Source organism: Mobula hypostoma, chromosome 15 (genome assembly GCF_963921235.1).
Source record: "Mobula hypostoma chromosome 15, sMobHyp1.1, whole genome shotgun sequence".
NCBI classification, from domain to species: domain Eukaryota; kingdom Metazoa; phylum Chordata; class Chondrichthyes; order Myliobatiformes; family Myliobatidae; genus Mobula; species Mobula hypostoma.
This window is the reverse complement of record NC_086111.1, coordinates 38,247,839-38,266,064: the sequence shown is the minus strand read 5'-3', so window position 1 is coordinate 38,266,064 and position 18,226 is coordinate 38,247,839. Positions and strand designations below refer to the sequence as shown.

Below are 18,226 nucleotides of genomic sequence, written 5' to 3'. Positions count from 1 at the left end.
ATTAATCAATACCATTGACTTCTGCTTAAATTATTGCATATATTTATCTTTTACTAGCTTAAAAGAAGATAACAAACCTCATTGCATTAAAAAAGTCAAAGATTCCAGCATTATCCTAAAACATAGCATGTCAGTATTTTTCGCATCAAACTCAATAGTTCATGTTTGCTCATTTCACCATGTCAAATTAAAGCCAAAAATTAGCCTCAAACATGCTTTGAAAGATATGGAAACTGCTTCGTATGCTCTAGCTAGATATTTTAGTACGAGATCCCAAACTGAACACTGGGAAACACATTTCCGGTCAGTGACTCTTTATTAGAACTGATAAAAAGATACTTGTTTTAGCAGTATAGAAAATGGGGAGATATGTATAGAAAAATAGGAATGCCTGATAGGATATGACAAGATGATTTAATTGCTAGGGTTGCAGACCTGAAATGTTGACTATTTCTCTTTTTACAGGTGCTGCCTGACTGTTTAGTTTTTCTAGCGTTTTCTGTTCAAATATTTTAAAATGAGGTTAATTTTAATGTTGTAAACTTCCAAAATGTTTTAAGAAAGCTGAAAGCATGTACATTTCAATCTTTATTTTACATAACATAAAAACTGGTTAAAATATCCTATTCTCGCCCCTCTGTATAACACTATGCATTGTTCAATATTCCTTTGAAAACCACAAATTAATTCACACTTTTGAACATGTTCTGGATCACAACTAATTGTTGCTACTTTTTTCCTTCATGCAGCTTCTGACTCTTTATGTTAAGCACTGTAAATTAGTTTCCTTTGATCCTTGAACCCTCCACTATTGGGAACAGATTTTATTTATCATCACATTCAATCAAGATTTTGTATGCAACTATCAAATCTCCTCTCAACTGTATTCTTGGAATCAAACCAGGAAATTCTCCCCATGCTCTTCTACGAACTTTATATCCTTCCTAAAGTGGAATGATCAGAATCTGAAAACAATATTATGGTTGTGGCCTAACTAGTGTTTATTCACATAATTTCCTGGTTTTCTTTCTTTTATATCTGTTTATGAAGGGCTGAAAGTCATGCTTTATTAACTTCTTCCTCAATTTGTCTGCCAGCTCAAATATTTAAATACAATGTTACCACGACACTAATGGTGTCTTATAACTGTAACCTTTGTGACATGTTTACTCAATGTCTCAGAAACACAAGTCATTCCATAGAGGTTATATGTGCTCTCAACTGGTATCTCAATCTCAGTGAGATGTTGTGTTTCTCATTCCCATGTTCTCTCCCACAGGGAGACAGCTGTACATTGACCAGCAATTCAATCCTCAAATTCACAGATATATCTCAATGCTGAGCGGTGTCATTCTTTGAATCTTTCAGGGAAATTTCTGTTTCCTGGTGCTTCCCACCCTCTCTTTCAGGCCAATTTTTCTCCATCCCCTTTAGAATTTAATATGGTAGCATGTTTTGTCTTCCCAACAAAGCGCATCATATTTCCCCAATATAGTACACCTTGTAATTCTGCTGCAACCCTCCACATTGTTTATCATACATCCATGTTTAGTATTATCTATAAAGAAGTTTTGCCAAGCACATGTACATCTATGTTATTAAATACATAATCATAAATAGAAATGGTCCCAACACTGACTTCTGAAGGAATAGGAATGTGTCTTTCTTCACTATTCTACTTCTTGCCATTCATAGTTCTTATCCAGTTTCATTATAGAACATAGAATAGTACAGCACAGTACAGGCCCTCCGGCCCACAATGTTGTGCCGACCCTCAAACCCTCCCTCCCATATAACACCCTACCTTAAATTCCTCCGTATACCTGTCTAGTAGTCTCTCAAATTTCACAAGTGTATCTGCCTCCACCACTGACTCAGGCAGTGCATTCCACACACCAACCACTCTGAGTAAAAAACCTTCTTCTAATATCCCCCTTGAACTTCCCACCCCTTACCTAAAAGCCACGTCCTCTTGTATTGAGCAGTGGTACCCTAGGGAAGAGGCACTGGCTATCCACTCTATCTATTCCTCTTAATATCTTGTATACCTCTATCATGTCTCCTCTCATCCTCCTTCTCTCCAAAGAGTAAAGCCCTAGCTCCCTTAATCTCTGATCATAATCCATACTCTCTAAACCAGGCAGCATCCTGGTAAATCTCCTCTGTAACCTTTCCAATGCTTCCACATCCTTCCTATAGTGAGGTGACCAGAACTGGACACAGTACTCCAAGTGTGGCATAACCAGAGTTTTATAGAGCTGCATCATTACATTGCGACTCTTAAACTCTATCCCTCAACTTATGAAAGCTAACACCCCATAAGCTTTCTTAACTACCCTATCTACCTGTGAGGCAACTTTCAGGGATCTGTGGACATGTACCCCCAGATCCCTCTGCTCCTCCACTCTACCAAGTATCCTGCCATTTACTTTGTACTCTGCCTTGGAGTTTGTCCTTCCAAAGTGTACCACCTCACACTTCTCTGGCTTGAACTCCATCTGCCACTTCTCAGCCTACTTCTGCCTCCTATCAATGCCCCTCTGCAATCTTCGACAATCCTCTACACTATCTACACTACCACCAACCTCTGTGCCGTCTGCAAACTTGCCAACCACCCCCTTCTACCCCCACATCCAGGTTGTTAATGAAAATCACGAAAAGTAGAGGTCCCAGAACAGATCCTTGTGGGACACCACTAGTCAGAACTCTCCAATCTGAATGTACTCCCTCCACCACGACCCTCTGCCTTCTGTAGACAAGCCAATTCTGTATCCACCTGGCCAAACTTCCCTGGATCCTATGCCTTCTGACTTTCTGAATAAGCCTACCGTGTGGAACCTTGTCAAATGCCTTACTAATATCCATATAGATCACATCCACTGCACTACCCTCATCTATATGCCTGGTCACCACCTCAAAGAACTCTATCAGGCTTGTTACACAAGCTCTGCCCTTCACAAAGCCATGCTGACTGTCCCTGATCAGACCACGATTCTCTAAATGCCCACAGATCCTATCTCTAAGAATCTTTTCCAACAGCTTTCCCACCACAGACGTAAGGCTCACTGGTCTATAATTACCCGGACTATCCCTACTACCTTTTTTGAACAAGGGGCAACATTCACCTCCCTCCAATCCTCCGGTACCATTCCCGTGGACAACGAGGACATAAAGATCCTAGCCAGAGGCTCAGCAATCTCTTCCCTCGCCTCGTGGAGCAGCCTGGGGAATATTTCATCAGGCCCTGGGGACTTATCCGTCCTAATGTATTTTAACAACTCAAACACCTCCTCTCCCTTAATATCAACATGCTCCAGAACATCAACCTCACTCATATTGTCCTCACTGTCATCAAGTTCCCTCTCATTGGTTATCATTTGATATTCTATGGGATTTATTAAATGGCTTCTGAAAATACATATGTACCATCTAGAACATTAACTTCCTCAATCTTGTCAAATATTCTGACTTGCCAAATGCAATCTGCCTTTATTTCCTTGGTAGCATCCCTTTAAATTAGGTTCCTCCAGTTAAACCAACCCATCCCCCAAACACCTAATTGTATCTGCTTGGGTTCCACTTGGGTTAAAAGTAGTTCATGAAGGGTTTTGGCCCAAAATATTAAACTCTTTATTCCTTTCCACAAAATGCTGCCTAACCTGCTGAGTTCCTCCAGTATTTTGTGTGTGTTGATCTGCATTTCCAGCATCTACAGAATCTTGAGTTTATCATGGTTGCTCATTTAACCTTGCAATTCTCTTTGACCAAGATTTAACATTTTCTATTCTCCAATCATCAAGCTTAATATGTTAGCTAAAAATGGTGGCTTCTACTTCATATTTGTTTTGCTTGAGAATCCTTCAATATGGACTATTTGATGCTGAATAGGAAGGACCTCCAAGGAGTAAAAGTCAATAACAACCAGCATCAGAAAGGGGAGACAGCACCACCCTAAAAGGTTAGTAGATCTTTGTAGATTCTTGTTTCAAAGTCACGCATGCATGCTATCACATTGCTGCAGAGCACAAAGTTCAGGCAGGCTCATGAGTTGAATTGTTTTGCTTAGACAGTTCCCAAATGTGGACATTATGCATACGATTTACCAGTAGGTCCCAAACAGGTATACATTTTCTAATACTTCCTTTTGTTCTCTTTATATAAAAAAAGAAAAAACATTGATTTAATTACGGACTTGATTTGATGGTGAAAGATGTTCTCTGGATTTAAGTGTCTAGCTACCTTCTTGAATCAATGCAATCAGTGTGGCATAGCGCCCATCATGAGGTTAGGTAAAGAGCACTAAGATGTTCCAACTGATGAAAGGTCCTGAAAGAAATTATTGCCTCTTTGGAAGCTGCACCTGCAAAAACAAGCTGAGGGGAGGAGTCAACAGCTTTAAAAAGTTGTTTCAGATTGGGAAAGTGTGTGGCAACTCAGAAAATAAAAGGAAGACAGTACAGAGTACAGTAATACACACAACATGCTGGAGGAACTCAGCAGGCCGGGTAGCATCTATGGAAAAGAGTAAACAGTTGATGTTTCAGGAAAAGATCCTCCATCAGTCCTGCTGAAAGATCTCGGCCCAAGATGACGACTGTTTTTCTCTTTTCCATAGATGCAGCCTGGCCTGCTGAGTTTTTCCAGTATTCTGGGTATATTACTTTGATTTCCAGCATCTGCAGATTTTCTCTTGTTTGTGTAGAGCAGAAAGCCTATTGAAATAGTGAGTAAGGAGCTAAGAGACTTTGCTGAGGAGGCACAGTTGAGTAGAGCTAAGATTTTCCTGCTGATCTATGATATTTGATGGCTGTTGACAAAACGGCAGTTGGGGCATGGAAGTGCTGGAGGTCAGAAAGTCATTTGTTCTCCCCAATGACCACATCTGAGGGAAGTACACCCAGCGGCAGCTCTTGCCAAACTAGGTCAAGGAAATGGAGGTGTAGTTGGATGTACTCAGGATCATCCATGAAGTTGAGGAGATTGCAGATGAGTGATGTGGTCACACTTCAGATGCAGGAGGGATGAGACAAGTGAAGTAAGGAGTGTCAGCAGATAATGCAGGATTCCCCTCAGTGACAAGCATACCCACCCCTTTGAATACTGTTGGGGGTTGGGTGGGTGGTGCAATTACATTTTGGAGGCTGGCACTAGTAACCTGATTAATGGCACCATTTCTGGCTCTGAAGAGAAGGATACAGTCAGGCAGAGCAACAGTGATAGGGGACACAACGGTAAAGGATGCAGATAGGCATTCTGTGGCTGCAGTTGAAACTCCAGGATGGTGTGCTGCCTCGCAGGTGCCAGATTCATGGACATCTTGCAGCAAGTACAGGATATTCTGAGAGGGGAAGGTGAGGAGCCAGAGATCATGATTCATGTTGGTACCAATAACAAAGACAGGAATAGGGATGAGGTCCTGCAAAAGGATTTTAAGTAAGGTAGTAAATTATAATCTGTGGTTAGTATCTGTACATGTGCTAGTGAAATGAGAAATAAATACAGAGCAGTTCAAGACATTATTAAGGAGCTGGTGAAGGAGAGAGGGCTTCAGATTTATGGAACATTGGGCTCTCTTCCAGGGCATATGGGACCTGCACAGACAAGACAATCTGCACCTGAACTGGAGGGGAACCAGTATCATTGCTGGGAGGTTTGCCAGTGTTCCTTGGTAGAGTTCAAACTAGAGTGGCAGGGGGATGGGAACCATAGCAGCAGGGCAACAAGCAGAGGGTCGTTGGCAAGAAAAATGGTATAACAAATAAGACTGAAAGAAAGGACAGCAAGGGGCAGACTAAGCATGGTAGGAGTGAACTGTGTTTATCTTAACGCCAGGAATATTGTAGTTAAGGAGGATAAACATAGGGCCTGGATCAGTACATGGAACCGAGACCTGGTTGTATGAGGGCCAAGACCAGCAGCTCAACCTCAACTTTCCTGAGTGTCACTGCTTTAAATATGATACAGAAGCAGGGGAGAGGGGATGGTGGTGTGTGGGAAAGGGGAAGAGGGTAATGCATTAAGGGAGAATACATGCTTGGATCCTGAGACTTGGTGTGGGATATTCCTCACAGCCCTTTACCCAGGTACAAGCAGAGTTTCGTATAAGCAAATATGATTGTACAGATCCATCTGGTGACTGTCTATAGTCTTGAAACAACTCCCCTGGATGGCGAATGAACAGTACAAGAGGAAGGAGTGACCACAGCATGGAAGGCAGTGAAGGGGACTAGGTGGGATAAACATATGTGAAAGACTAGGGAATCCTTCACTGCACGGTTAACCTGATTATATAATACAGCACATTAAACCACAGAGGAGGCCAACCATAAGCTGCCTCTTTCTACAAGGGGTATTATTAATGATCAGATATGAAATGATAACAGGGAGCCTGTGAAGTTGTTTGCACGAGTCCACTGTGTGGTATTCAACAGCAGGGTACACTTTAGCACACGGCAGATGAGGGAATTGTGACACATCAATCCGTAACATAAGAACATAAGAAATAAAAGCAGGAGTAGGCCATCAAGCCCATCGAGCCTGCCCCGCCATTCAATAAGATCAGGGCTGATCTGTCTGTAAACTCAGCTCCATCTACCTGCCTTTTCCCCATAACCCTGAATCCCCTTACTATGTAAAAACCTATCTAACTGTTTCTTAAATATATTTAGTGAGGAAGCCTCAACTGCTTTCCTGGGCAGAGAATTCCACAGATTCTCCACTCTCTGGGAAAAACAGTTTCTCCTCATCTCCGTCCTAAATCTTCTCCCCTGAATCTCGAGCCAATGTCTCCTAGTTCTAGTCTCACCTACCAATGGAAACAACTTTCCTACTTCTATATCTATCCCTTTCAAAATTTTGTATGTTTCTACAAGATCCCCGCTAATTCTTCTGAACTCCAGTGAGTATAGTGCCAGGCGACTCAATCTCTCCTCATAGGTTAACCCCTTCATCCCTGCAATCAACCTGTTTAACCTCCTCTGCACTGCCTCTAAAGCCAGTATATCCTTCTTCAAGTATGGAGACCAGAATTGCACACAGTACTCCAGGTGTGGCCTCACCAGTACCCTGTATAGTTGCAGCATGACCTCCCTGCTCTTGAATTCAATCCTTCTAGCAATGAAAGCCAACATTCCGTTTGTCTTCTTAATAACCTGTTGTACCTGCAAGCCAACTTTTTGCGATTCATGCACAAGCACTCCCAAGTCCCTCTGCACAATAGCATGCTGCAATCTTTCACCATTTAAATAATAATCTGCTCTTCTATTATTCCTTCCAAAGTGGATGATCTCCCATTTACCAACGTTGTATTCCATCTGCCAGACCTTGGCCCACTCACTTAACCTATCCCTATGCAGACTCTCCACAATCTCTGTACAATTTGCTTTTCCACTCAGTTTAGTGTCATCAGCAAATTTTGCTACGCTACTCTCAGACCCCCCTTCTAAATCATCAATGTAAATGGTAAACAGCTGCGGGCCCAGCACTGACCCCTGCGGCACCCCACTCACCACTGACTGCCAACCGGAGAAACACCCATTTATACCAACTCGCTGCCTATCGGTTAACCAATCCACTATCCATGCCAATATACTTCCTCCGACTCCATGCATTGTATCTTATTTATAAGTCTCTTGTGCAGCACCTGATCGAATGCCTTCTGGAAATCCAAGTATACGACATCCACCTGCTCCCCTCTATCCACTGCACTCATTATGTCCTCAAAGAACTCCAGTAAGTTTGTCAAACAGGACTTGCCCTTTCTGAATCCATGCTGCGTCAGTCTAATGAAACCACTCCTTTCTAAAAGTTTTGCTATTTCTTCCTTAATGACAGCTTCAAGCATTTTCCCAACTACAGACGTTAAGCTAACTGGCCTATAGTTTCCCATCTTTTGCCTACATCTTTTTTTAAAAAGTGGCGTGACATTTGCTGTCCTCCAGTCCGCTGGGACCTGCCCAGAGTCTAGAGAGTTTTGATAAATGATTACAAACACGTCTACTATAACCTCTGCCAATTCCTTCAGCACAGTGGGATGCATTCCATCAGGACCAGGGGACTTATCTACCTTCAGGCCCTTAGTTTTCTCATCACTATCTCTTTAGTGACAGTGATTTTATCAAGGTCCTCACCTCCCATTTCGTCCATAACATCCTTCTTTGGCATATCAGATGTGTCCCCCACCGTGAAGACCAAGACAGAATAGTCGTTAAGCATATAGGGGACGACCATATTTGCTGCCAAGTATGTGTAGCCACTGTAGCCTAGGAGGCATCTGCTCAGTGGTTATACCTCCACAAATGGTAAGGTGAAGATCAGGGCTCTGGTACAGGGGGAGGTGAGGATGATATAGTTAGTAACCCCTGACTGACTCACAAAGAAATGTTTCTGGCCTTGATGAAGGTGAGTGGCAAACACACAGGTCAATGATAACTCCACGAGAACCATTACGTTCTATGATTGCTGGCTACACTGTAAGTGATGTTCCAACGACTTGTCCTTCCTTTGTTTTAAATGTTGAAGTGCTGGAGAGCATTGTCACAAAGTTTTCACATTTGCTACAGATAGTTTATCATAGCATGGTAAATCTTTGATCATTTAATTTACACCAGTTCTAGCTGCAAAAGTAATTTACTGGATGCTATAACTAGACCACATACTGGAAATCTCTATTGCAATCTTGCATTCACAAATTAATTGATTGTACAGAGATCACAATTTCTTATAAACAATTGTAACATTCAGCATGAAATCACACCTGTAGAGTGGAGACTCATTAAAATAATCCACATGATTTACTTCTCCTAGCACTGTTCTAACACATCTGCAGAATTATACATTTGAACTATAATCTTCCATTTGCTTTCACAAAGAATCAACTGAAAACTTTAAAAAAAAATGCCGTGGCAGAAGCAGCACAATAAATATTATCTACTTAAACTTGCTGGAATTTCATTCTAATCTTAGATTATTAAGTGATACATTAAGAATTACCATGCACTTCCAGCACATACTAGCGTTCTATTTGGGGGAGGGACTGCCAAACCCAATTATAAGCTTGGCTATCCTGTCCAAGTTTCACCAGACAACATGGATTGTGGCTGTTGTTGTCTATTAAGTAGCCAGTGAACAGCTAATTGAATGTTACTGCTCAATAACTTACAGTCACTCCTGCTGGTACAAGTACACGAATACAACTGGAACATCTACAGAAGAGAGAATGGGAATCAAAAGAAAACATTGCTAACAGAAATCCGATCCCTTTACTATAGATGGAAAATTTAACTAAGGGATCAAGATATATTGTCTAGGTTTAAAATGATTTGCAATCTAATGACCAAGAAATTAAGAGCTGGTAAAATCAAAGTTCCTTCAGTATCTACAATACTTGTAACTGAACTGGAGTCTCTATTTTAATTGGGAAAGCTGGAGATCTTGGGAACAAAACCCACTCCAGCAAAGACTTAAATACAAATGTGATGCTTAGGTGAAAAGAGCTGACTGAATTGACAAAAAGAACATAGAAGGAATTTTACAAATGGCAAACTGCAATGTTCAATTTATTCTTAAACAACAGGCAATGAGTTTGTGCTATTTGGCCATAACTTGTGTGCACCTGCGGTAATAGTGCACCACCACAATTTTCTCCCTGATCAACATAAAGTTAGATTGATACTGCCTAAATGAGCTCCATTATTTCATGCAAAGCTATCTTCTATTAATTGCCAGGTGAAGCTGAATTAAATAAAAACAAGGGACAAACATCTAAAGGTTAGCACACAGACCAAATGATCAAAATGTAAAGCTGATACAGAAAAAAGGTCTTTTCACAGTTCCTCTGTCTCCACTGCATGTCCCCTTTTCTCAGTTCCGCTATCTCCGCTGCGTCTGTTTTCAGAATGAGGCTTTCCATTCCAGAACATCTGAGGTGTGCTTTCTTCAAAATATGGGGGTTACCTTCCTCTGCCACTGATGCTGTCCTCAACCACATCTTCTCTATTTCCCACACATCTGCTGCCATAACAGGGATAGAGCTGCCTTGTTCTTACCTAACACTCATGAGCTACAGGAAAGAGACAGAGCCTAGTCACATGGCATCAAGACAACTACCTTTCCCTCAATGCCAAAACAAAAGAGATGGTCATTGACTTTAGGAAGAGGGGTGAGTGGTGGGGATGGTGCACGGGTTACTACTTAGAGGCACCATGGTAGTGTAGTGGTTAGTGTGATGCTGTTACAACTCGCTGCATCTGAGTTCGAACCTCAATTCTAACGCCATCTGTATGGAGTTTGCACATTCTCTCCATAAAACACATGGATTTCCTCTGGGTGCTCTAGTTTCCACCCACATTTTAAAGATGTACCAATTAGTAGGTTAATTTGTCATTAAAAATTGTCCTGTGATTAGGCTAGGGTTAAATAGGTGGGTTGCTGGGTGCTGCAGCTCGTTGGGCTGAAAGGACCTATTCTGCAACACATCTCTAAGTAAAATTAAAAATGAAATTAACTGTGCTTATGTTGAGAGGGTTGAGAGGTTCAAGTTCCTGGAAGTTAACATCAGCAATACCCTTCCCTGGTCCACCACACAGACATCACATTCAACAAAGTTCACCTACTTCCTCAGCAGGCTAAAGCAGTTTGGCATGTCCCTGTTGACCCTTACAAATTTTTATTGACGTACCATAGAAAGCATCCTATTCGAATGTACCATGGCTTGGTATGGCAACGGCACATACAACTCAGCACATTTCAGAAATCAGCCTCCCTTCGTGGACTCTTTAGGTTTTTCGATGGCTGGTATAGCAGCCAGCATCATCAAAGATCGCCCATCCCAGACATTTTCTTTTCTCAAGCAACTATAAAAGCCTGAACCACCAGGCTCAAGGACAGCTTCCATCTTGTTGTTATAAGGCTATTGAATGGTTCCCCAGTAACATAAAATGGTCTGTTGACCTCAATCTACCTCATTGTTACCCTGCACCTTCCTTATTGTCTATCTATATTGCCCTATGTAATTGTACCTCTTATTCATTTTGTTAATTTTACCTCGTGCTACCTCAATGCCCTGCTGCAATTAATTGATCTATATGAATAGTCAAGATTTTCATTGTACTTTGTTACATGTGACAATAAAATAATTTACCATGGACAATGTTTCAATAACATTTTTGGGTAATCTATCATGCACAGCCCACAGGTCCTCCCTAGTTTACCAACACCTGAGTAATATTTTCAGTACAAGCAAGTGCTTAGGAGATCAGTAGAATGGATGTGGATAGATTTGCTGGCCATTGCAGGTCTGCAGTCATCTTCTGCTGAGTGAGAACAGAGCATTTCCGTCTGCCCTCATTACTCCTCCGCTCCCCTCACTCCAGGAACCACATCCCACCGACCTGGGCAACAACAGTCAGGGGTGAGTTAAACTGGCTGGCTGGCAACTCTGCCAACACCTGCCTGCTCTCCTGTCACAGGGATTTGTGACCCTTCTCCACATGTTGTTTTTGTTCACTTACAATTTACAAATGGTTTGGGTTATGAAACTTCTTGAGAATGTAATTCTGTTGTAAACTGGCAACTGCTTGTACTACAATACATCACAGGGAACATCATTACTTCTTCAATAATTTTTCTTTTATGTTCTTGCTAAAAGATTCCTTAAGGTGTCATAGCCAAGGGAGGTAGTGGGGATAAATTCCCACCATCTATTAATTGCTCCCAATGGCACACACCTCAAATAGACTCTGACAACCAAGTCTAGCTCCTGGCCTTCATGACCGGCTTAGCTACTAAGCCCAACAGGAGCAGAGGCAAAGTTGGGTTACTGTTGCCTTAAAACCAGTTGCTTCAGGCAGATAGAACTCATCAGTCATGGTTAGCAGATTATCCAGGAGAAGGTGAACTATCTTCTCAAACCTCTACTGCCTTGTGGCTATAGCCACTCATGGGGAAGGCTTCAGGAGTAACCCTGAGGAAAAATCTGGAGCTGCAGTCCCTAAGAAAATCCAACGTTGAGATTAACACTAACTGGCAACTCCTGCAATGCTGCTGGTGCCAAACTGTATCAGTCTGTGCCGTTCCTTTGGATTCATCTGCTGCACGGAGAGGAGCTTCTGCATGGGCAACAACTTGCTCTCCATATTGTACTGCCCTGGCTTGCTTATCACATACACAGTTAGGATGCAGTATCCATGGTTGAGCCCTACCGATGACGGGCTGCAAGGTCTTACTAATAAGTGGTATCTGACCAGATAATAGCACTGATGCATCAATGGAAGACAACATCAAATACTTGTTCATGTGGCAGTGAAGTTATGTTCTCACTTCACTTTGACAAAGTTCTTTTGAGCATACAATAGTGCTTAAGATTATTAGAATTGATCTAAAAATAGCTGGGAAGACTGCAGTATTTTGGGTATAACATCTACCCATTTCACCAACCTGTCTACATCCTTGAAGCCTATGACCTTACTTCAACCAGTTCTTCAAGCTGTGAAAGATGCCCTGTACACTGAAGTCTAAATCCTTAATGTAGTGGAACCACCCTAGCAAATGTTCAGGAGCTAACGCACTATGCAATTTCTTCTAACTTGCAAATCTGTTTGCTAAAATCTGTCTTTGTCTTAATGCCAATTTCCTATCTGTGCTACCACAACTTTTCTGTTCCATGGGTTTCAATTTTGCTGAGAAACGTATAATGTAGCACATCAAAACTGCCGGCCTCAAGTTTGTCAAAACACAAGAACTCTCCAAGTTATCCAGAAATCTAAACAAGGAGACAGCTGGGACCCTGCTTTAATACACTTTTCAAAAGCGTGGCACACCCACAATGGCGCTCTGAATTGTTCATCTGGATCATGTGTTCACCTTTAGCAGTTTCAACGCAGGACTTAATTAAGACATCAAAATACAATGCTGGACCATCCTAAGAGATGGGAGGGGTAGTTCAACTTTGGGATTCTTAGATCAGTGCAATCAAAACATACACACCAAACAAATAGTATGCCATATAGCATTAAGCCTGCTCTGGTTTCACTTCTGAAACCTATCTACCCTCAGCTTAGATGAGAAATTATCTCTCAACATCCTCCTTGGTGAGTCTTTGAACAAGATCTCCTTTCTTTAAAAAATGGCAAAGATCTACTCAATCTTTCCTCATTTGACAATTCTTCCATCACAGAAATTACACTGATGAACCCTCCTATGAATTGGCATTGGATACCAAAATATCCCTCAATAAACAAGCTAAAAATTGTATTAAACATCTAAAAACTCCAGCCAGAACTTAAATTATACACACTACATTAGAATCCCCTAGTAGTGAAAACAGAACTAATTTTACTCCACTTTCAACTTCCTAGTTGTTTGTTTTTACGTTAGCTTTGTTTCACATATTACCAAATATCTATTTGAACTGTGCTATTATAGAAGTTCTAATGTTATCTGACATGCCTACTTCAATTTCTACAAACCAAAAAAAGTCTGAACTTTCTTACAGGTGGAAGGTAGAAGATTCAGTAGCTATGGTAGTGCCAGGGCTTGGCTTCCATTTGAGCTCAATGCCTTCTTTACTCACCTTCTGTTAAACCATGGAGGAGCCTTAAACTCCCACAGCCCCTAATGACCCTGTGATTTCAGTCTCTGAGGTTGACGTAGCAGTATCCTTCAGGAGGGTGAACCCACAGAAAGCATCCAACCCAGATGGTGTACCTAGTCAAGTACTAAAGACGTGTGCTGATCAACTGGCTGGACTGTCCACTGATATCTTTAAGCTCTCAGTTCAGCAGTCTGAGGTACCAACCTGCTTTAAGCAGCCCTCAATCATACTGGTGCCTAAGAAGGACATGGCAACCTGCCTCAATGATGATCATCCAATAGCACTTATATCCACTGTGATGAAGAATTTTGAGAGGTTGATGATCAAATACATCAACTTCTGCCTGAGAAGAGGCTTGAAACCACTCCAATTTGCCTACTGGTACACAAGGTTCGCTACAGATGTGATTTCATTGGTTCTTCAATTAACCCTGGAACATCTGGACAGCAAAGTTGCATACATCAGGATGCTGTTTATCAACTGAAGCTCAGCATTCAATACTATCATCTCCTTAAAACTAATTAATAAGCTTCAAGACCTTGGCCTAAATACCTCCTTGTACAATTGGATCTTCGATTTCTTCACTTGCAGACCCCAGTGAGTCTGGATTGGCAATATCTCCTCCACAATCTCCATCTGCAAAGGTGCACCATGTGTGTTTAGCCCCTTGCTCTTCTCCCTTTATACTCCTCATTGTGTGACTAAGCACAGCTCCAATGCAATAGTGAAGTTTGCTGATGACACCACTGCCATTAGCTGAATCAAGAGTGGTGATATAGGAAGGAGATTGAAAATCTGGCTCAGTGGTGCCACAGCAACCACCTCTTATTCAGTGTCAGCAAGAACAAGATTATTGACATCAGGAGGAGGAAACTAGAGGTCCATAAGCCAGTCCTTCTCAGAGGATCAGAGGTGGAGAAGGTCAGCAACTTTAAATACCTCGGTGTAATCATTTCAGAGGACTTGTCCTGGGCCCAACACATAAGTGCAATTATGAAGAAAGCACATGGTGCCTCTACTCTGTAGCAGTTTGTGAAGATTCAGTACAACATCTAATACTTCGATAAACTTCTAAAAGATGTGTGGTGGAGAGTATATTAACTGGTTGCATCACAGCCTGGTATGGAATTACCAATGCCTTTGAATGGAAAATCCTACAAAAAGTTGTCTTAAAGTTGTTTTAGCCAGGTGTGGTAGAGTGGCAAACTCCTACTACCTATTAAATTCTCCCAATGGCGTGTGCGTCAAATAGCCTGACAACCAGGTCCAGCTCCTGGCCTTCACATGTGGCTTAGCTACTAAGCCCAGCAGAATCGTTTCTACTGACAGGAGAAGGGGCAAATGCGAGTTACTGGTGTCTTAAAACCAGTCGCTTCGGGCAGATGCAGCTCATCAGCTGTGATTGGCAGCTCAGCTAGAAGGAAAACTCTATACCTACTCATGAGGAGAGCTTCAGGAGTAAACGCTAAGGGAAAAATCTGGAGTTGGAGTCCCTAAGGCAGTCGGACATTGGGTTCAACGCTGACTGGCAACTCCTGTGATACTACTGTAACCAAACTGCATCGGTCTCCGCCATTCCTTTGAGTTCATCAGTTGCATGGAGAGGGGGAGCTTGCTACATGAGGAACAGCTTGCTCTCCATATCATATTGCCCAGGCTTGTGTATCTAAGGACGCAATATCCATGGTCCCCTCTGACCGACGGATGCCTCAGACAGACAAAAAGTAGTGGATATGGCCCAGTCCATTATAGGTAAAGCCCTCCTCTCCGGTGAGTTGTCACAGGAAAACAGCACCCATCATCAGGGTTCCCCATCACCCAGGCCAGGCTCTCTTCTCACCGCTGCCATCAGGAAGAAGGTACAGGAGCCTCAGGCCTCACACTACCAGATTCAGAACAGTTACTATCCCTCAAACCAGTGGGGAAGACATCATTCAGCTTCAATTGTCCAATCACTGAACTGTTCCCACAACCTATGGACTCACTTTCAAGGATGCAATATTTAATGTTTATTTACTTATTATTTTTTTCCTTCTTTTGTATTTGCAGTTTGTTATCTTTTGCATATTGGATGTTTGTCCGCCCTGTTCGGTGTGGTCTTTCACTGATTCTATGATGATTCTTGGAGTTACCTAGTATGGTCGCAATAAAACAAATCTCAAGAATGTATATGGTGATGTGTATATACTTTGATAATAAATTTACTGTGAAATTGTCAAGAAATGCAATGTACATTGCCGTTCATTGAAGAATGTTCAGCAAAGCCACTTTAGCTTGAGACTATTTGAAGTAATATAACCAAGTGTGGAAACGACAACACTACTTGTTTTGGTAGATTAGTTAATATCATACTTCATCTGCCCAGCCTAATCTACAAGTTAACTCCTAGAACAGTCCTATGATTTCTTCGTTCCGTTTCGTCCCAGCCTGCAATACCCCCCAGGCCCCAACCTGAGGCATGTCATTTGACGACCTCTCCTACCATCCAACGCCCTCACCCCCAGTCCAGGTTTGGCAGAGGGCTGATGCTAGTTCCGAACTCTGTTTACAGCCCAGGCCGTCCCCCGCGCACCCACCCACCTATCCAGCCAAAAGGTCCAGGGCGAGTTGAGGGGGACGCCGGACTTGTCATGACTGTTGAGCTCCTCGATGTGCCCCTGATCGAGGTGAACGGTCTCTTGTTCTGCGGCCTCCGAGGCGGCCGTACCATCCTTCAGCTGCTGCCGTAAATCCTGACTGGCGGGGATCGCCATTTTCAGCCACAAAGTGACGCTTCCGACACCGGGAGCCGGGAGCTAGCGGGGGTGGGAGGGCGCATGCGTGCCAGCTGCTGCCTCGGCCTTTGACGTCACCCACAATTGCGTCACACACCGGCTGAGCGGTGATTGGTTGCAGCGGAAGACGAGCGCTGCTCGCCAAGGCAGCAGTGGGCGCGGGTGGTGAAGCTTGCTGACTTTACGCATCCGCTCACGTCTGGGGCAAGTGGTGGTTTAAACCAACGGGCCCAGTCCGACTGTCAGCTGCAGGCAAACAAAGCTGTATCATGTTATAACAACCCTCTCTCTCGGTTGAATTTAGTCAGATACGTAGTCCCCTTCGCCTCATACAATGGAGCTCGTTTACAGCATCATCAGCACCACCTAAGTCACGGAGCTGCAGCCCACAAATAATGTCTGCATCTTACATTTGAAGGCTGAGCTCCAAGCTGTTTGTTCACCGAAATGGATGAGAGAACGGGTCTTACTCAGTTAGTCCTGACGAAGGGTCTCGGCCCGAAACGTCGACAGTACCTCTTCCTAGAGATGCTGCCTGGCCTGCTGCGTTCACCAGCAACTTTGATGTGTGTTGCTTGAACTTCCAGCATCTGCAGAATTCCTCGTGTTTGCGTTTTTAAAAACACAAGAAACATAATTATTTTAAAATTATTATTAATAATTAATTCTGGATTTAGTGCTGTGTAATGAGCCAGATTTGATAGGGAAACTCGAGGTAAAGGAGCCATTAGGAGGTAGTGACCATAATATGATAAGTTTTAATCTACAATTTGAGAGGGAGAAGGGAAAATTGGAAGTGTCAGTATTATAGTTGAACAAAGGGGACTATGGACCCATGAGAGAGGAGCTGGCCAAAGTTGACTGGAAAGATACCCTAGCAGGGATGACAGTGAAACAACAATGGCAGGTATTTCTGGGAATAATACAGAAGGTGCAAGATCAATTCATTCCAAAGAGGAAGAAAGATTCTAAGGGGAGTAAGGGGTGACCATTGATGACAAGGGAAGTCAAGGACAGTATAAAAATAAAAGAGAGGAAGTATAACATGGCAAGGATGAGCGGGAAGCCAGAGGATTGGAAGACTTTTAAGAAGCAACAGAAGATAACTAAAAAGGCAATATGGGGGGAAAAGATGAGGTACGAAGGTAAGCTAGCCAAGAATATAAAGGAGGATAGTAAAAGCTTCTTGAGGTATGTGAGGAGGAAAAAATGAGTTAAGACCAAAGTTGGGCCCTTGAAGACAGAAACGGGTGAAATTATTATGGGGAACAAGGAAATGGCAGACGAGCTGAACAGGTACTTTGGATCTGTCCTCACTAGGGAAGACACAAACAATCTCCCAGATGTAATAGTGGCCAGAGGACCTAGGGTAACGGAGGAACTGAAGGAAATTTGCATTAGGCAGAAAATGGTGTTGGGTAAACTGATGGGACTGAAGGGTGATAAATCCCTAGGGCCTGATGGTCTGTATCCCAGGGTACTTAAGGAGGTGGCTCTAGAAATCGTGGACACATTGGTAATCATTTTCCAATGTTCTGTAGTTCCAGGATCAGTTCCTGCGGATTGGAGGGTAGCTAATGTTATCTCACTTTTTAAGAAAGGAGGGAGAGAGAAAACAGGCAATTATAGACCAGTTAGTCTGACATCAGTGGTGGGGAAGATGCTGGAATCAATTATAAAAGATGAAATAGGGGCATATTTGGATAGCAGTAGCAAGATAGGTCCAAGTCAGCATGGATCTATGATGGGGAAATCATGTTTGACTAATCTTCTGGAATTTTTTGAGGATGTAACTATGAAAATGGACATGGGAAAGCCAGTGGATGTAGTGCACCTGGACTTTCAGAAAGCCTTTGATGAA

General features: G+C 42.6%; 1 protein-coding gene across 1 annotated transcript in view; it reads right to left on the bottom strand.

The window, feature by feature from the left end:
• The window catches only part of eif4e3 (eukaryotic translation initiation factor 4E family member 3), a 65,378-nt gene extending 48,966 nt beyond the window's left edge, over positions 1-16,412 (bottom strand). Inside the window, exon 1 of the mRNA XM_063068390.1 lies at positions 16,172-16,412. Coding sequence (XP_062924460.1) covers positions 16,172-16,344 — 173 coding nt within the window. The 5' untranslated portion in view covers positions 16,345-16,412. The remainder of the gene's footprint in view (positions 1-16,171) is intronic.
• Between the last annotated feature and the right edge of the window lie 1,814 nt (positions 16,413-18,226).